The sequence below is a fragment of the Glossina fuscipes genome, unplaced genomic scaffold (assembly GCF_014805625.2).
Source record: "Glossina fuscipes isolate IAEA_lab_2018 unplaced genomic scaffold, Yale_Gfus_2 28, whole genome shotgun sequence".
Classification (NCBI taxonomy): Eukaryota; Metazoa; Arthropoda; class Insecta; order Diptera; family Glossinidae; genus Glossina; species Glossina fuscipes.
The window spans coordinates 14,528,452-14,544,770 of record NW_023998423.1 but is presented as its reverse complement, the minus strand read 5'-3'; the positions used below and the strand labels follow the sequence as shown (position 1 = coordinate 14,544,770).

The window sequence follows — 16,319 nt, the reverse complement described above, 5'->3', positions numbered from 1 at the left end:
AAGACGAAAAAAAGAGTCTTTATGAGTAGAAAAGTTAATATAACAGTGTTGGACAGCGAATTTTTATCATAAACTAATCAAATCCTTAAGGTAGGCAATAGAAATGTTTATTACATGTACATCTTACGAGTTAAGTTTTTGTTTTGCCGACGGCTTTTGCTAATTTTGTTAGATAATTTGGTCCGTTAGATAATTTCACAGAGTTGAATCTTAAGTTCGGCATTTAAGATTGAACAATAAGTTGTTTTGTTTTTAATAATTTAAATAATTTTAGTTTATTTATAGAAAATTTAGTTTATTTATAGAAAATAATATATACTAGGAGATTGAAAAATTATATTATCTCTTCACGAATACTAATACTGGAATTTTATTAGGATTAAAGGATTAGCTTATTCTTTTCGGTTAGTTTTTCATATAAATTGATATATGCCTATTAACTAAAATTTGCGTAAAATGCGTATACTTTTAAAAGAGTCAGTAGTACGAAATATGCTATAATATTATTAAAAAAAAGAAAAATTTTAAATTCCAGGAATGTTTGAAATTTTTGATTTTGCTGAGAAATAAAATAAAATTTAATTGTGAGCGTAAAACTGATTTTGCTGTATATTTTTTATGCAAGGGTTGATAGAAAATTGAAAAAGCTGAGAGAACTGCTCTATTTGTTGTAAGATTGTTTTTTGAATATTTATTTTGATGCTGGCAGCATTTCGATTTCTACTTCCCGCTTATTTCCAATAAAAGTGCAAATGAGAAATTACGATAAGAGAAAGTGGGGGAAGTATGCGAATGTAAGTTTGCCTTCGCTTGACAGAATTTAACATAACATGCGATTTTCTACGATCTCTTGCACAATATTAAATCATGTTTTGATTTGTTTAGAACTGGTTGAAAGCAACGGATACCCATGTATTAAAATGAGTTTTTCTTGCAAATAAATCAATGTTTAATTTATAATGTGGAATAAATAAATAAATAAATAAATAAATAAATAAATATAATCTCTACGAGTAAGATTAAGTTTTCATGCAAACAAATTATCTCATTTATATAAGATGAACAATTTAGCAACACTTCCCCAATAAAATGTCCAGATCAAGATGAATGTCACAAACTCGCACGTACGGTGTTCCTTTATCGTGATCGTTAAAGGGGAAAGAAATTTAAAGTAATAAAACACTAAAGCTTATAACATACATAAAGCGTGAACTATATGTCATATCATGTTCACGACTCCAATTGGAAAGCGCTTGTTATAAAAAAAGCTCCAAAAAGGGTCCAACAAAAAATTAGCCATATAAAAAGCCAATTCAAGTGGACTTGTGGTTGACCTGAACTGATACGACTACTTTTGATGAAATCTTTTAAAATCCTCACAGATGGTACTCTCTTTCTGTAATAAAAAGACAGTAGGAAAAAGCAGTACCGCCTTACGACTGTAAGTACCAGAAAAGCGCTTATATCGCATAATTTGTTTTTTAAATTTTAATAATTTTTAATTATATGAAGGAACTTTTTTGATTTTTGGTTGTCGCGGAGCCGAGTTCACGGTTCACAGATTCAAATCTCGTGGCTTGATGGTAGCAATAAATGAGTGCTTAGTCAGTAAAAGTGTAAAATTTAACGATTGAAAGAGATTATCTCTCTCTCCCCAATTATTTATGATATCCCGCTCGTGATCAGTCACATTAAAAAAAAAACCTGTACTCAATCTTTTTTATTACATCCTAAAATAGATGCGATAGATGAATTCCTTATTACATCGGTTGATGTAGAATCCCTTTCTGAATTGATCTAAGATTGTACGTTTGCGCGTTCGTCTGTTTGCCATGTATTCTTGTATTCAATCTAAAGGTTGTAAATTTTTGTCATATTTTGTGATAAAAATTTGTGGACCGATGTACTTTGGCCCAAAGATAATACCATCAGCTTTTTGGCTCGCTTCGTTATATGAAAAAATATTCCAATTTTTAGAATTTCGCCCTTCTTCGTGCTACATACCTACGCACTAACTTAATATACCCTGGACAACAAGTGGTATAGGCTATAAAAAGGCCTAACTTTGAATATTTCCTTATGAAAATTCGTGCGAAATACTAATGTGATGTAAACAATAATTTTAACGAACTTGGAGAACGTAGGTCTGCTTTCTGGATCTCACCTAATTAAAAGTTCTAAAGGAAATATGATCCCTTGTATGGCAAAAATTTTTGATATTTTATGATGGAAATTGGTTGGTAGGAGTAATTTGATATGAAATTTGAATCAAATAAACCGTTTTCTTGGAACCAACCATATGAAGGGGCTTTCAAGGAAGCAAACGCTTCTATAGCGGCACAGGCCAGCTTGAAGTTTTTTGTGATGGAAGTACTGCAAGCTTTGGTAAGTAAATAGAGCTGGCCAAATTTGGACCACATTAGTTAACAATTTTGGCATCATCCGATATGGGGACTATCATGAAAATGATGCCTTCATATAAAAACAAGTAAGAAAGTTACATACGTCGGGAGCTGAATCTCGCATACCCAACACCCTAAGCTTTTCGCATTGTACTCTTCAAGTTCTTTTATTTGATACCCTTTGATTGCTGGTATTATTAAGAAAAAATTAATCGCTGTGTCTATCATATTCATATTAAAATTAACCCATTTTTAGGCCGATAATATAGCCTGATTTGAGGAATATGTAAAATAGTTTTAAACGTTTTGTCCTGTTTGCCTTATGATAAATAAGCATTAAATTTAAAAAAAATGCGAAAAGTTTAATTACTCGCAACTTTGTGGGGACACGGGTGATTGGGTCCATTTTTGCAAAGAGTAAAAATTGTGAAGAGTAAAGTGTGTCGTAAAGCAAAGAATGTTCAAAGGTTTATTTAGTTTTCTAACTTTAATACTTTCCGAATAACGAGTAAAAATCCAAAAATTTTTGTTAGAAAAAACTGACTTACGTTCAGTTTACGCTTCACTGCGCGCTTCCGTTCTGATCAATTGGGCCCAATACCAACCCGCGTGAAGGAACTTCCAATGTTTCTACCAAATTTGAAGTCGATATCTTCATTTTTGCGACCAGGAGCGTGACGCCACACAGGCACACAGACGGACCAACATGGCTAAATCAATTCAAGATATCACGATGATCAAGTATGTATATGTTTTATAGGGTCTCTAAATATTCCTTTTGGGCAAAAAACAAAATGATGCTATTCTTCCATCTTACAGTGGTGGGTATAATAATGTATAATTTTTTTTTAATGTATCGCGAAAATTAATGAATGTTTGTATTAGGTTGAAGGGAAAGTCCTGTCGTATTTTAAATAGAGAGGTAATTTCTCTTGTAAATAAAAAAAAAATATCTGGCTAGTGAGTCATTTGGATTTTTTTTTTTGTTTTTTCAGTTGCTGTATAATATAAAAGAAGTCTTTTTTTACCGTTCATCATTTATTTGTGATATATAAAGTGAAGAACATGTCAGTAGATAAAGTGCGTTTATGGAATTCCAAAAAGGAAGCAACGCATCGATTGCATGTAAAAATTTTTATACGGTATTTGGAAAAGATATTGTAAATGTTCGTACTTGTCAAAGATGGTTTAGCGAATTTCGTTCCGGGGTCTGAGAGAACGTGCTCGATAAAGATTTTTTGAGATCTATGTTGGAAAATAATTCACATTTAACAGGTCGAGATATTACAGAAGCGTTAGGCCGTCATCATACAACTGTTTAATCTCTTGGATTTGTGTTAAAGCAAAGTACGTGAATAAAATACGACAAAACTTTCCGTCCAACCTATTATTAAGCGAAGCGGTGTAACGTATCTGAGCTAAGTTTTTCTGATTTTCTTCTGTTATCTGTGATATTACGACGCAAGAGAGCCAAGAGAAATCACATTTACACAGAGTTGCGTAATAATGGAAATACTGTAATTTTTCAGATTTATGTCAAACGATGTGCGGTAAACAGAGAAAGGAAGAGAGAGAAAGAGAGAGAATTTAATTTGCTAAATATTCAGAGTAAGAATAATACGCAAAATTTTGGATTGTGAAACAAAAACATAACAAAAACACAAGTATCTGCAAAATTTTAAGTTTTTTTTCGCTTATATACGCTTGTATGTACACCACACCGCCCTTTCACTTAAAAACACAAAATTCTGCACACCCTTGCTCTGTATATGTTTGATACAGTGTGACGTCGTATCAAGAAACCTTTAACAGAATTCTTGCCAATGTAAACAATGAGAATAACAAAAGCAAGCAATTCAACGGCTGCTAACTAACAGTGCTGCTACTGTTATGCAATGTTATAGGTAACAGACGCTTTGCAACCGCGCTATTGACAAAAACGGGTGAATGTTAAGCGAAAGTTGAGTTGCAGCTATGTGATTATCCCGTACGAGATGTTATTATTTACTTGCCTTTAACAGTAAGAGAAGAGCGATAGATGAGCGGAGTGCCTGTAAAAGAATTAATTATCACTCTAGAGAAAATTTTTACATTTATTTATTTTATATATTTTCTAAATTAAATAATTTTTTTTTTTTTTTACTTTTAAACTTAATTTTGCTTATGGTTTTTTGTTTTGTATTTTTGTTTTTTGTTTTTTGTTTTTATAAATAATTTAAATTACAATGATATGGCGTTAATGCATTAACTTTGTCGTCTTTTTTCATACTTATATTTAAGCAACAATTAGTTTATGTGAATGAACAAACAATCACAAAAGCTATTTACAAATACAATTGAGCTAAACTTTTCGTAGATATATATATATAAAAGCATGTTAAAAGGTAAAGGATAATAATCGTCGTAAATACAATAAAATAAATTAAAAGAAGAAAAGAGAAAACTAGTTAAGATATATTTAACTCTTAATTAGAGGTATTAAAGGACCTTTTATCTTTTTTTTTCGTTTCGTTTCTTTAAAGCTGTCCGTGAAGACTAATCATTTTAATGACTATATATGCTATATAAGCTGAAATGCAAGCAAAAGTCTTATGATTTGTATACCACTTTTGCCATAATGAGGTCCGAAGACTTGACTAATATAGATGGGTTGGCCAAAAAAGAAATTTCTTAAAAGAAATTTCTCTTCATTTCTCTTCATAGTTGCAGTAGAGTATACGGAGCAATTTCTTTCTCGCCAACCCTATGTGCATTTATATCTTTGTATGTTTGGCTGTTAAAAAATTAAAAAAAAAAATTTCATTCTCTGTGAGAGGTTTTTTTCCCCGTTTTTTGTTTTTTTGTTGTTTTTGCTTTTTTTCATTTTAAACCAAAGTAATACTAAGTCCTTTGGGTAAATTCAATGGTAGAGTCATTTCCGTTTTTGGCATATTCACATTATCGTCGCCCTCTGCTTTCAATTCTTCTTTACTGTTTAGGTCAATGCAGTTTCCTTCCTGTAATGACATCTGATATGTCAAACGTTTTCTTAACTTGTTTGTGTTATTGCTATCAGTTGTTAATGCAGCGGTCAACACTTCCGTTACGGTGGCTTCAAAATTTAAGACAATTTCATCATCAGCCAATGGCCGTGACCAACGTTGCTTGGCTTTTGTAGGACTCATAATTTGCGGTAAATGCTGCTCTACCATCATTGTGGACTTGTGGTCATTATTGCTTTTAATAATTGATTCGCGTGACAAAGTGGTACCAATACGTCTAAGCATGGCAATCACTTTCCCATCAACTAAGGGTTTCCTTAAGTAAGTTTTATGGCTTTCAGTGCATTTCACATAATCTTGTTGATGTCTTGCTTGTAAGGCATTATTGACTAGATTTTGACTTTTTGACGACTTCATATAATCGTTGGCTTTACATTTAAAGCATTTCACAACAGCAGCAATTTTCTGCTTTAAGAATTTATTATTAATTTTTCTCTTCTCGCTTGCCAGCAGCAATAACGCTCGACCACATGAGCATCTCAATCTTAATTGCGTTGAGTATGTTCGGTGCGTTAGTCGTCTCAAGCGAGGCTGAGGTTTTTTGAAAGTAAGTTTAGACTTTGGTTTTGAATTTTTTAAATTATGCTGAATATTGCTTATTATTGTTGTGTTGTTGTGCTCTTCCCCTGTAATTGATCCTTTATGACATGTTGTTGGCACTCTTCTTATCGGGCGACATATAGCTATAGGACGTTTAACATTATTATCATCATCATCATCGGTTTGTAATTTAGTTTGCATAACGCTATTGTTGCCACTGTTTAGACCGGCTCGAAATGTCCCCCCCGATGAACTATCGGCTTCGTTACTGTTTAAAGCTTGCAGTGAATGCCAATTAATTAGCCAATTATTGCAACTAAAACACAGGTACTTGTCCTCATTCAAGGGCTGCAAAAATAAAATTAAATAAATAATCGGAAAACTTACAACTGACATGTGTTTAATAATTAGACCACAAAACTAATCAAATTATTAAATAATTGAAACGCTCCATGAATTTCTTTTTCCTTTTCCTTTTTTTTTTTTTCTCTTGGGTTATATTACTTGAGAAAAAGATAACATGTGTTTTTTTTTAACAGTTAAATAAATTAAAATAACAACAAACAATGATATGCATAGAACTTAAGAGAGAGAGAGAGAGGGAGAGAGTGAGAATGTAAGCGAGAGTTGAAAGAGGAAAAGTCTCGTTTGCAAGGCAAAGAGGTTTTAGAGAGAGATAGAGAGAGAGAGAGAGAGAGAGAGGGGAAATGAGCAGCCATAACACCTATTACATAAACGCGAGGATAAGTGATCACCTGCCGCCAACAAAGCATTATCAATAATATTATGGGTTTTCATTAAGTGTAAATAATGGTACAGCTACATATGCTACATACATGTACGCACACAAATGCATTCTTGCCAATATATGAGAGCAGCGAAATAAGTTCTTTTAAGGCGAATCTTCGCTATCCACTATTCGTATCGGCGTAGAGCGTTCTTGTTACTGGTGCACTGTTCCACTTATTGATCATTGCGGCATTGGATTCTTAGTTCAGTCTAGTTAATCTTTTACAAGCGATATCTGTCTTGGCTTGTAGATAGTTTACAATAACATTTTTATATCCAATCTCGGAAGATATAGTATATAGAAGGTATGGATATCAAAAAATTGTCGTCCCTGACTGTCGCGACAAATAAGTGGAAGGAAACTGCTTGAGATAAGAATGGAGCAAATATGACCGCATGCCAGCCCATCGATTGTTGGAGAATTTACTAGAGGCTTTAAAACTTGACCTATATATGTTTAGTTAAGGGTCAAAGATCATGTTTGGAAATTGCTTTGATACGTTTAAAACTAAGTCAATAAAAGCCAAAAAAAAGATTTTCTTTGTTTAAAAACTTAGATCAACATTTTTCACAGAACGGTTTACGATTTTAAAGGAAAGATCAGTTTGATCTCCTTAGGGTTACGGATATTACAAACAAAGACCTTAACTTGTGACTTCAAGGAGCTACCGAACTAAAATTTACTGCTTAGGACAATGTGAAAAAATAGTGTGAGAATATTTCCATCGAGCAACTAATAGCCCCGAATTTTTATACCCTACATCGCTTATGGTATATAAGGACATATTAAATGTGTGTGAACGTGGGCAACGTGCACAAGGAGAGAGACAGCGATTTAGAATCGCTTTCTAACCGAGAAGGACTCAAACTGAATTACTTTTTAACTATAACTTGTCTGTCTGTCCGTGCTTCCTTATGTTGGTCTTGTCTTCTTGTGTTCAACTCACAGGCCGCAATTTTTGATATATTGCGATGAAATTTGATACATCTACTGATGTACTTTGGTCCAAGGACGAATGTTATTGAAAATGCTTTGGATCGGACCACTTTTTCGACCAGTTCCCATATAACGACTTATGCTGGGAAGTCGTTATATCAGTACTCCTGTATTAAGCGAAGTGATGTAGGATATGTGACAATGGGCCATGGTCCACTTGTCAATTATTGTAATTGTAGTAGTTAAGATCAAAGCTCTGTCTTAAGCTAAATATAATTACTTGGCCTGCTTTTATTAAGCGGACAGGCGTGTTTGGAGGCGTATGGTGATAAATTGAGCTCGAGACTTTTATTTGAATTTCTCGGCATATAAATATTCTAAAAATGTACGGACATGATTAAAAAAGTCGTTGATAATTAAGAGTTTGTATACACTTTACGCGGCCTTTGAAGCCGGTTTGCATTTTTACTGAAGAAATTTGGAGTTGAAAGGATGTGAGCGAAACGTGATTTGTGTTCGCCAATTAAGGAGGTGCTTGCTTTCACTTTTGCCATCTTACGACGAATGGACTGCTATGGTATAGTCGCGTCAGAATCTTATGCTGGTTAGGATTTTATTTCAATCCTTCGTTATGTTTCTAATAAGTTTTTTCAAGCCCACCTTTAAATTCAATTTCCATTGAGCGGATAAACGTTTGCGGCCCAAATTTTGTATGACAAACATTTTATTGACCGCAAGTATATTCAAAATAAAACTAAACGCGCCTCAGCCTGCATAACAGAACCCATTAAGAATCTTAACAAGGCACATACGGTTTTCAAACATAATTTGTGACATTGATGCGATTAGATCGCATGGGTCAATTTTTCGCCTTACGATTATTTTTTTCGCACCGATTTAGAATATTCTTCCGATAAATTCTCTATGGAATTTTTAAGGACTTTTTTTTTTTTTCTTTTTGTTGTTATATGGGTGTTGCAATGATCATGAGATATCCATTATACCAATGAACGTTTACTGATGCGGTGGTTAAAAAAGTACACGGAATAAAAGCACACTGATAACAGCAGCTGGTGTAATAACTCTTTAATATGCTTTTTTTTTCTGTGCTCACGCAAATATTGCCGGTTTCTGGAAATTATTTAAAACAAAAAAAAAAAAAACAAAACACAAATAAAAAGGAAAGGTGTCATTTCATTCAACGGTGTAGACGATGTATTATTTTCATTGACTGTCCTGTTCCTGTTACACATTCTTCTTAGGTGTGCTTTCGTTTTTATTTAAAAATTTTCATTAGATCTTTGCGTTTCATTTTGTGTTTTGTGTTTTTTTTTTTTTTTTTTTTTTTTTTTTGTCCATGCATCCATCGTAAAGCAGATGACGCGTGCTTTATATGATAAATAGTGTTCATTGGTAGCGGCTACGTAAGAAAAGAAGTCTTAATCATAATAATAACGTTTCGTTATTATATGTCGTTGAGTTGCTTGTTCTTCTTGTATATCATATGTTGTGTTTAATATTTTGGAATCGATCACCAGGTGCAAAAGACCCATGCTTACTTACCTACGCAAACGATCATATATATGTATGTATGTATGTATGGATGTATTTTATATGAAGAGAAATTATCGCACACACGCAACGTTAACCATATGCATTCATATGCGTATTGGAGCAAAAGGTGCTATTTGCTGCATTTACTCAACTTGTCTGCCACAAATACAGCTGTCGTTATATGTTGCATGTGAGGCATAACAAAATAAACTACACTATCCCAGGATGAAAGCATGTTAACTGTATCAAAGCATTTGCAATATTGTATATGCATGGCTAGGAAACTTTATAAAGTAAAATGTCTTGCTGGCTGATATCTCCGTTTCAATGAATTTCATATTTTCGTCCTTAACGGGTTAATAATGAAATTTTAGAAAATTTTAATTTGTTCTGCTATGCAAGAATGTTATTGGAATTGGGTCGTGTGTACTGGCTGCGTTTCACGTTTTCGTAATATTTGCTTATAAATAAAAAATTATTTTGATGTATTGGGTTGGCAAGGAAAAAGTTTCGTTTAAAGAACCAAGATTTGCCATAGTGAAAATTAAAAAAGTTTTTGCTATTGTGTGTGTGTTTGTTTACTAATATATTTACCGAAATTTCTTTCTTGCCAACTTATTATTTTTTGAGTACTAATCTAGTGAAGCAAATATTAATCTAAAATTTGTAACAATATTTATGAATCGAATGCTGAGTGTCCAAGATTCGTGTCAAGCTAACCATAGCTTTCTAACTTGTTTTCGTGTTTTTTCTTTTTTTTATTTTTTTATTTTTTTTTTTATTAATATTAATTGTAAATGAAAATTTGCTTATATGTTCTGTCGAATATGTGTTTGTATCTATAATGCCTTAACAAGCGCCAGATAAGAGTTTTGATCCGCAGAAATTGGAGCATCTGCCAGCAACGTCTCGATTGAACGACTAACCCCTTTGACAGTCCATAACCTACAATGAGTTGTGGACGCGTATGAACATAGAAAGCATCAAATAGGTTCGGCAAGTGATGTTTGTCAGTTTTTCCATTTGATTAAAGAAACGAAAACCATTAAGGTTCTCGGCTTGGAGTTTACATTCCGAGATATATTTAAAATTAAAGTTTGATTTCAAGACAAGCTTAAGAAAAGCGAAAATGGATTGATGGTAATTGCTTATGTTTATGCGTATAAGGAATTCTTTTGTTTGTAGTAAATGGAGAGTAGGTGATTGCAAACGAGAGAGAAACACTTTAAAATGGATAGATGAAGAAATATCATTGTACGTTCGATGCGACTGTTCCAAGTTTTTTGAAAAAATATTGAACTCTACTACTACTACTATCGACTACTACTGCGACTATCAAGTCCAAGTGTATGGGTTGAAATTTCAGTGCGATAGACTGCGGCGAGTAAGTGTTATGCCATCACTAAGCTGCGACCACTTCCCATCTCTTTATCTTTTCCCATTTCTATTTGATCGTCTTCGTATTAGAGATGTATTTGAGGACTAAGGCGGTTGAAAATAAATTCAGGTAATTTTTTATAGATTCACGTAATAGGTGATATTTTCTAGTTCGGCCGCAGTAGAGACTCAAATTTGGGTGTTTTTCTTACCAAATTTCGAAAAATTGTTAAAAATAGTTCCCACAAATTGTTTAACTTGGTTTCATCAAGTGTCCACAAATATATATTAAGTTTTTAAATATGGAAAGCAGTACGCTTTCAAATCCAATTATATCCTACAGAGCTCTGTTAGAGCGTTTACGGAATTTCGTTAAGAGATATGGTAGGTGTCTTGGCTAGTTAAACTCGAATTTATCTTCATACTCTTTAGGGGGGCCTTCCTTGCAATTGATCGATTTCAAGGAAAAGAAACAATGAATAATACTTACGATCTTAAACAAGACTCAGATGTACTTATGTTTATGGCATCTGCAGGAGAATTCAATTGGAATTTGTTTTTGAGTTTTTTTTTAAATGTTGGCTTTTAAACTATAAAACTTGAGGTTCGCCTTTTTTCGATTCCAATCAATCCTAACGAAGTAAAAGTATCATGTTCTCTACTGCGCCATATTCCTATTCTTTGGATCAAGTGAAATGTGTGGATGGAAACGCATGGAGCGCAAAAATTTCTAAAACTATTAAGAAGCACACTAACAATGCTTATGAAAATTATTAGATTAATGGTAAGATAGAACCATTACGCAAAAGCAAAGTTGGGAACAATAGATTGTAGTACTAAAAGTTTATACTATAGTTTATAGTAGGTCCATCCAAGCAAAATATTTCACGGAGTACAATTTTTGCTTACGAGATAAATACTTTATTCTTTGAACCCACATAATCAATCACAATAGGTTATCCACTAGATCGGAGTACCATGGGGTAGGTTTTTAAGGAATTTTGAAAACATCAAATACCACAATTTATACCCCGTCTCCCCTTTTTGATTCAAATACCAACCAGTGACCAATCACTCCTATGTCTCCTATGTGTGTAACACGGTGGTGGTCAGAAAGAAGTGAGCGAAGTGAAGGAGATAGGAAGGTGCATCCGTGCATATTCACGGGTATGTACACGACCGGTAAGTGCTATGTCGTTGCCGGTTAAGTGTTCCCTATAGTTCGGACCAAACATGATCAAACCGCACTGAGATTTGAAGCCGCGACTTGGTTATCGTGACTTTACCGACTGAGTATTTACTATAGTTATGACCAAAGCAAGAGCTCCGGAACCAACCGCTTCATTGGTCCCCTTTAAAAGATGAGATAGCGTATAGTAGGTAACATCGCTACAAAGATTTAATGACTACGATTTATTACAACATGATCGATTAATCGATCGAATGAGAGATCAAAAGAATCTTCGATTTTGTTCGTTTGCAAAGGTTGCAGCGAGCAACTAACTAATAATCGATTTCTCTTTAACCTGTATATGCCTCTTTTTAATACTCTCGTGCTCGAAATGAAGAAAATTTGGGCAGAAAAATTTTGCACAGCACTGAAGAGATTCCCTTCAATCGGATTTGTAATTGACGGCCTTCCGTTGTTTAAAATATGTCTTCAAATTCTTTTTTAACGAAAATACTGTGCAAAAGTTGTAAAGAAGAAAAGCAGCTGCTGTCTTTTTTTTTAATACTTTTGCAGCACTTTGCATGTTGATAAAAAAAAAAAAAAGAGAAAAACAAAAAATAACAACAAAAAAAAAAAAAATAAAATAAATAAATAAAAAAACGCATACACGGTACGCACAACCTGCATAATGATTACCATCATCATCAACATCTATAGCGTTGTCATTATCACTGAGAAGACAGCAGCTGACAACAATCATAAAACAAAACAACCTGCTGTTGGGAATAAATGATCATTTTGGTAACAAAAACAAAAATAAAAACAAAAATAAAAACATAAAATAAAAAACAAAAAAAGAAAAGAAATAACAACAAATAGGACAACATATGTCTCAAGTTTCCTATTAAGTAGCTACCAGACAAAGACCTAACACCAACACCATCATCATCATCATCATGATGATGTGATCGAGATGTCAAGAAAAGTTTATTTCACTTACGGGAAATGTGAGCAAAGTATCCTAAAAAATGAATTCATGTTTTAAGATGTTATAGACAGGCTTAAGTAAGATGTGTTATAAGAATAACAGGCAAGCGGTGTCATGTTACGGTTTACATACCTATACTACATACGCATAATAATACATATGTGAGTTTATGAAAGCAATAAGAACTCTGGCGACATGTGCAACTACTTTGTTCGCTTATTAAACGTCCGGTGTATTATCTTTCAGTGAGAGTAACTAAGACTTTTTTTGTTTTTTTTTGTTTTTTTTTTTTTTGTTCCTTAAACTTTTTCGAAATTTCTTTTATTCTTCATTCATTTGTTTGCTTGACCTAGAAACTGATCGGTTGTCTAAAAAATATTGAACTATTAGCATTAGCTAGCTAAAGCACTATAGTGAGGCGATAAATATTGAAAATGTTTGTACAAAAGAACGTTAACAAAAAGGCAAAGCACGACATATGTACGGCATTAAGAAATGTTGTTCTAATCATTAGTTAGTGTTCCATACCATTAGCCAGGCTAAGGGTGTTTGTTTGTTTGCTTCGCTTACGTACGTACGTACGTACATGCATGTTGAACGAACTTTTTAGTTTTGTATTACGGGTGGGTGGTTATGGGTTGGTTAGGCAAGTCAATCACCTCATGCTCTGCTTCTTATTCTACCTTGTGGCAATAAAGTAGTGTATGACTCATTTTGTATATGATGTGGCAAAAAGGAATAGGAAAGAAGACAACGAAGGCAACCAACATACAGGATTTCATTATTGATTTTTTCCAGCATACAGTTCATTTAATTTCTCTCCCCTCACACTCGCTCACTCTTTCTCTCTTTCTCTCTTTTTCTCGTTCTAAATCATTTTTTAGAAATTTTTCATTTGATTAGTTTTTTTAATTTTTTTTTTACTTGTCCTATTATTATTGCATTTAGTCGGAACTTACCTGAAATTTAAATTTTGCTTGTATTAGTTGCACTATATTTGGACCACTACGTGGCTCGTATATGTTAATTGTTTGATTGGTATGACAGCCGCATATGAGGCAGGTGCGTTTTAAATATTCCGATGAGTTCTCTGACATTGTTTGCAATTTTTGTTTTGTTTTGCTTGGTTTTTTTTTTTTTTTTTTTTTTTTTGAAATAAAATTTTACTAAACTCGTTTATATATTAATAGAAATGTGTTTAAAAAAAAGAAAATCTTTTCGATTTTTGTTTTTTTGTTTTTTATGTTTTCTATCTTTAGTTATTAAACACCATAGATACACAATGTAATATAACAGTTCTTTTGTATGGTGATGATGATGGATGCGCAGAAATCTTCTTCTTCTTCTGTTTTGTATTTAACATACAAAAACACATTCACATTTGCACATAATAATAATAATAATAATAAAAAAATAAAACACACACACACACAGAAACAAAACAAATAAGTTGAAGTTCTCCTCTCTCTCGTTTAAATAAAATTTGTTTTTTTATATATAATTTTTACATGTTTTCAGTTTTCGAATTAAACAAGAGAGCAAGAGGAGAGAGAGAGAGACATGTGACCGAGACGGAAAAAGAAGAGAGTTATATGTTATTATTATTACTTTTGAAACGCACGTACAATAAGTCGTGGTTAAGGCGTTTTTTTTTTTTTTTTTTGCTACACGTCCTTCACGTCGTAGGGTTCAAATGCGAATGAAGTGTTTGTTTTCTGCTTTCGTTTACTACGGCACTACTGGCTTTGAACCTTTTCGGTTTTACGGTCTGACATTGCTTGTCAGTGTGTAAACGCCATTGTGTTTGCCTTTGTATGCGCGAGGATATATGTAAGTATAGCAAAACTACGTATCTTTAAATGTCTACGTGTAGTAGTTGAGTTTCTCGAAATATTTCAAGTATTGTACCGTGTATTGTATTGTTCACACAGTTTATTATGTATGCATTATTTTCATTCGAGTTGTCGTCCTTTCTCATGGTTGAACACGTCGAGAAATAGTTGAATATTAGATAGCTTCAGGCTTGGTTGTCGGCATGGAAACATTAAGGCAAACTAGTTTAGTCATTCCGGACGTTTCATATAACCGATCATTCAGATAATGTGGCTTACATTTGTATCACAGTGACAGTCATAGGGAGGCAGGAAAAGAAATAAAAAATCCCAGCCTAGTGACTCATCGACTAAGCACTCACTATAGCCAAGACCAAGCGTGGTTAAAAATCTCTGAGGTTCCAATGTCCACGAATAACGACTCGGTAGTCGCGCTCTGGTAGGTATGCTTACCAGAGAGCGTATACATTAACTGAAGGCCCTCCACAAGTCATCGAAGATCCCTACCCACTCTAAATACTTGTGGTCCTGTTTAAATTTTGCTTTGCAGTATTATTCACGTTTGCTTACCAGCGACCATGTACATCAATTTACGATCCTGCCTGAGTTTCTGCTTTGCAATATTACTCAAGTCTGTCTATCATAGATCGTACAACGTAGATTAACTTGCAGCTGTATATAAAGTGTTTGCTTTGCGAATTAGCTTGAGACAGGATTTGCCAGAAGTATTACTGGTTTCTTCGATGCGGTTATGGTGGACGTTCTTCGACAACGTTTTCAAATTCCAAATATTAATTTCAATAGTTTCCTAGCTATAAGAAATCTATTAAAAAGACTATCACAGTGATGACAATCACAGATGTAAAAGATCGCTGTCAGGGCAAGTCAAAAATGATCATTAATGACTAAGGTTGGAGATAGTAGTAGCAAGTAATACAATAATACAAAATTGCAGACGTGGTCTGTTCTAAAACTATGTTCTGATTAGCTTGAAACAATATTAAATAAATAATAAACAAGTGAAAACTTCATAGTCGGACAAATACCCTACACCGCATTGTCTAACACAAGTTTTATTTTTGTACGAACTTACTATTATGGGTCAATTATCATCAGCCCATAAAAAAACTTAAAATTTTCTGCTCTACAAAGGATCAATTTTCATGAAAATCCTAATTAGGGTAGGATCCAAAAAATAAGCCGATATGGTCCATTATATGGGAAGGGGTCTTCATACCGATTTAGAATTCCAAAATATTACTCAGCCACTTTTGCCGAGAAATTTTAAATATCGTAACATTTTTGCATATAACAACTTTTCAGGATAGGGCATTATATGGGGAATGGTTGAAAAAGTGGACCGATCCGAACCATTGTCAATAGCATTCGTCGTTCTGACCTGTAGCTTCAAAGAAAATTTACACTGGCAGATATCAGACGGACAGACAGGCTTCAGAAACATATTTGTGATTCTGAATCGATCGATATAGTAAAAGGTGTGTCTATCTTAAGCCCCTCTGCGCGTTACATACGTTTGAACTAACTTTATTTACCCTGTGCCACAAGCGGTGTAGGATAAAAAGAAATGTGGATGTGGGGGAATTTCCAAGTTCACGTGTAATTCTAATGTTTCAGTTCAGTGTACAAAAATTCCCAATTGGATTAAAATGGCTAAGGTTGTACATAAA

General features: G+C 33.5%; 1 protein-coding gene across 1 annotated transcript; it reads right to left on the bottom strand.

Moving 5' to 3' along the window:
- Nucleotides 1-4,652: 4,652 nt before the first annotated feature.
- LOC119636543 (protein phyllopod) lies at nt 4,653-13,929 on the bottom strand. Its single transcript, XM_038031941.1, has 2 exons — nt 13,759-13,929; nt 4,653-6,331 (listed from the first exon to the last, which is right to left on the bottom strand). Exons 1-2 carry the CDS (start codon nt 13,894-13,896, stop codon nt 5,267-5,269), a joined length of 1,203 nt encoding a protein of 400 aa, XP_037887869.1. The 5' UTR covers nt 13,897-13,929; the 3' UTR covers nt 4,653-5,266.
- Nucleotides 13,930-16,319: the final 2,390 nt, after the last annotated feature.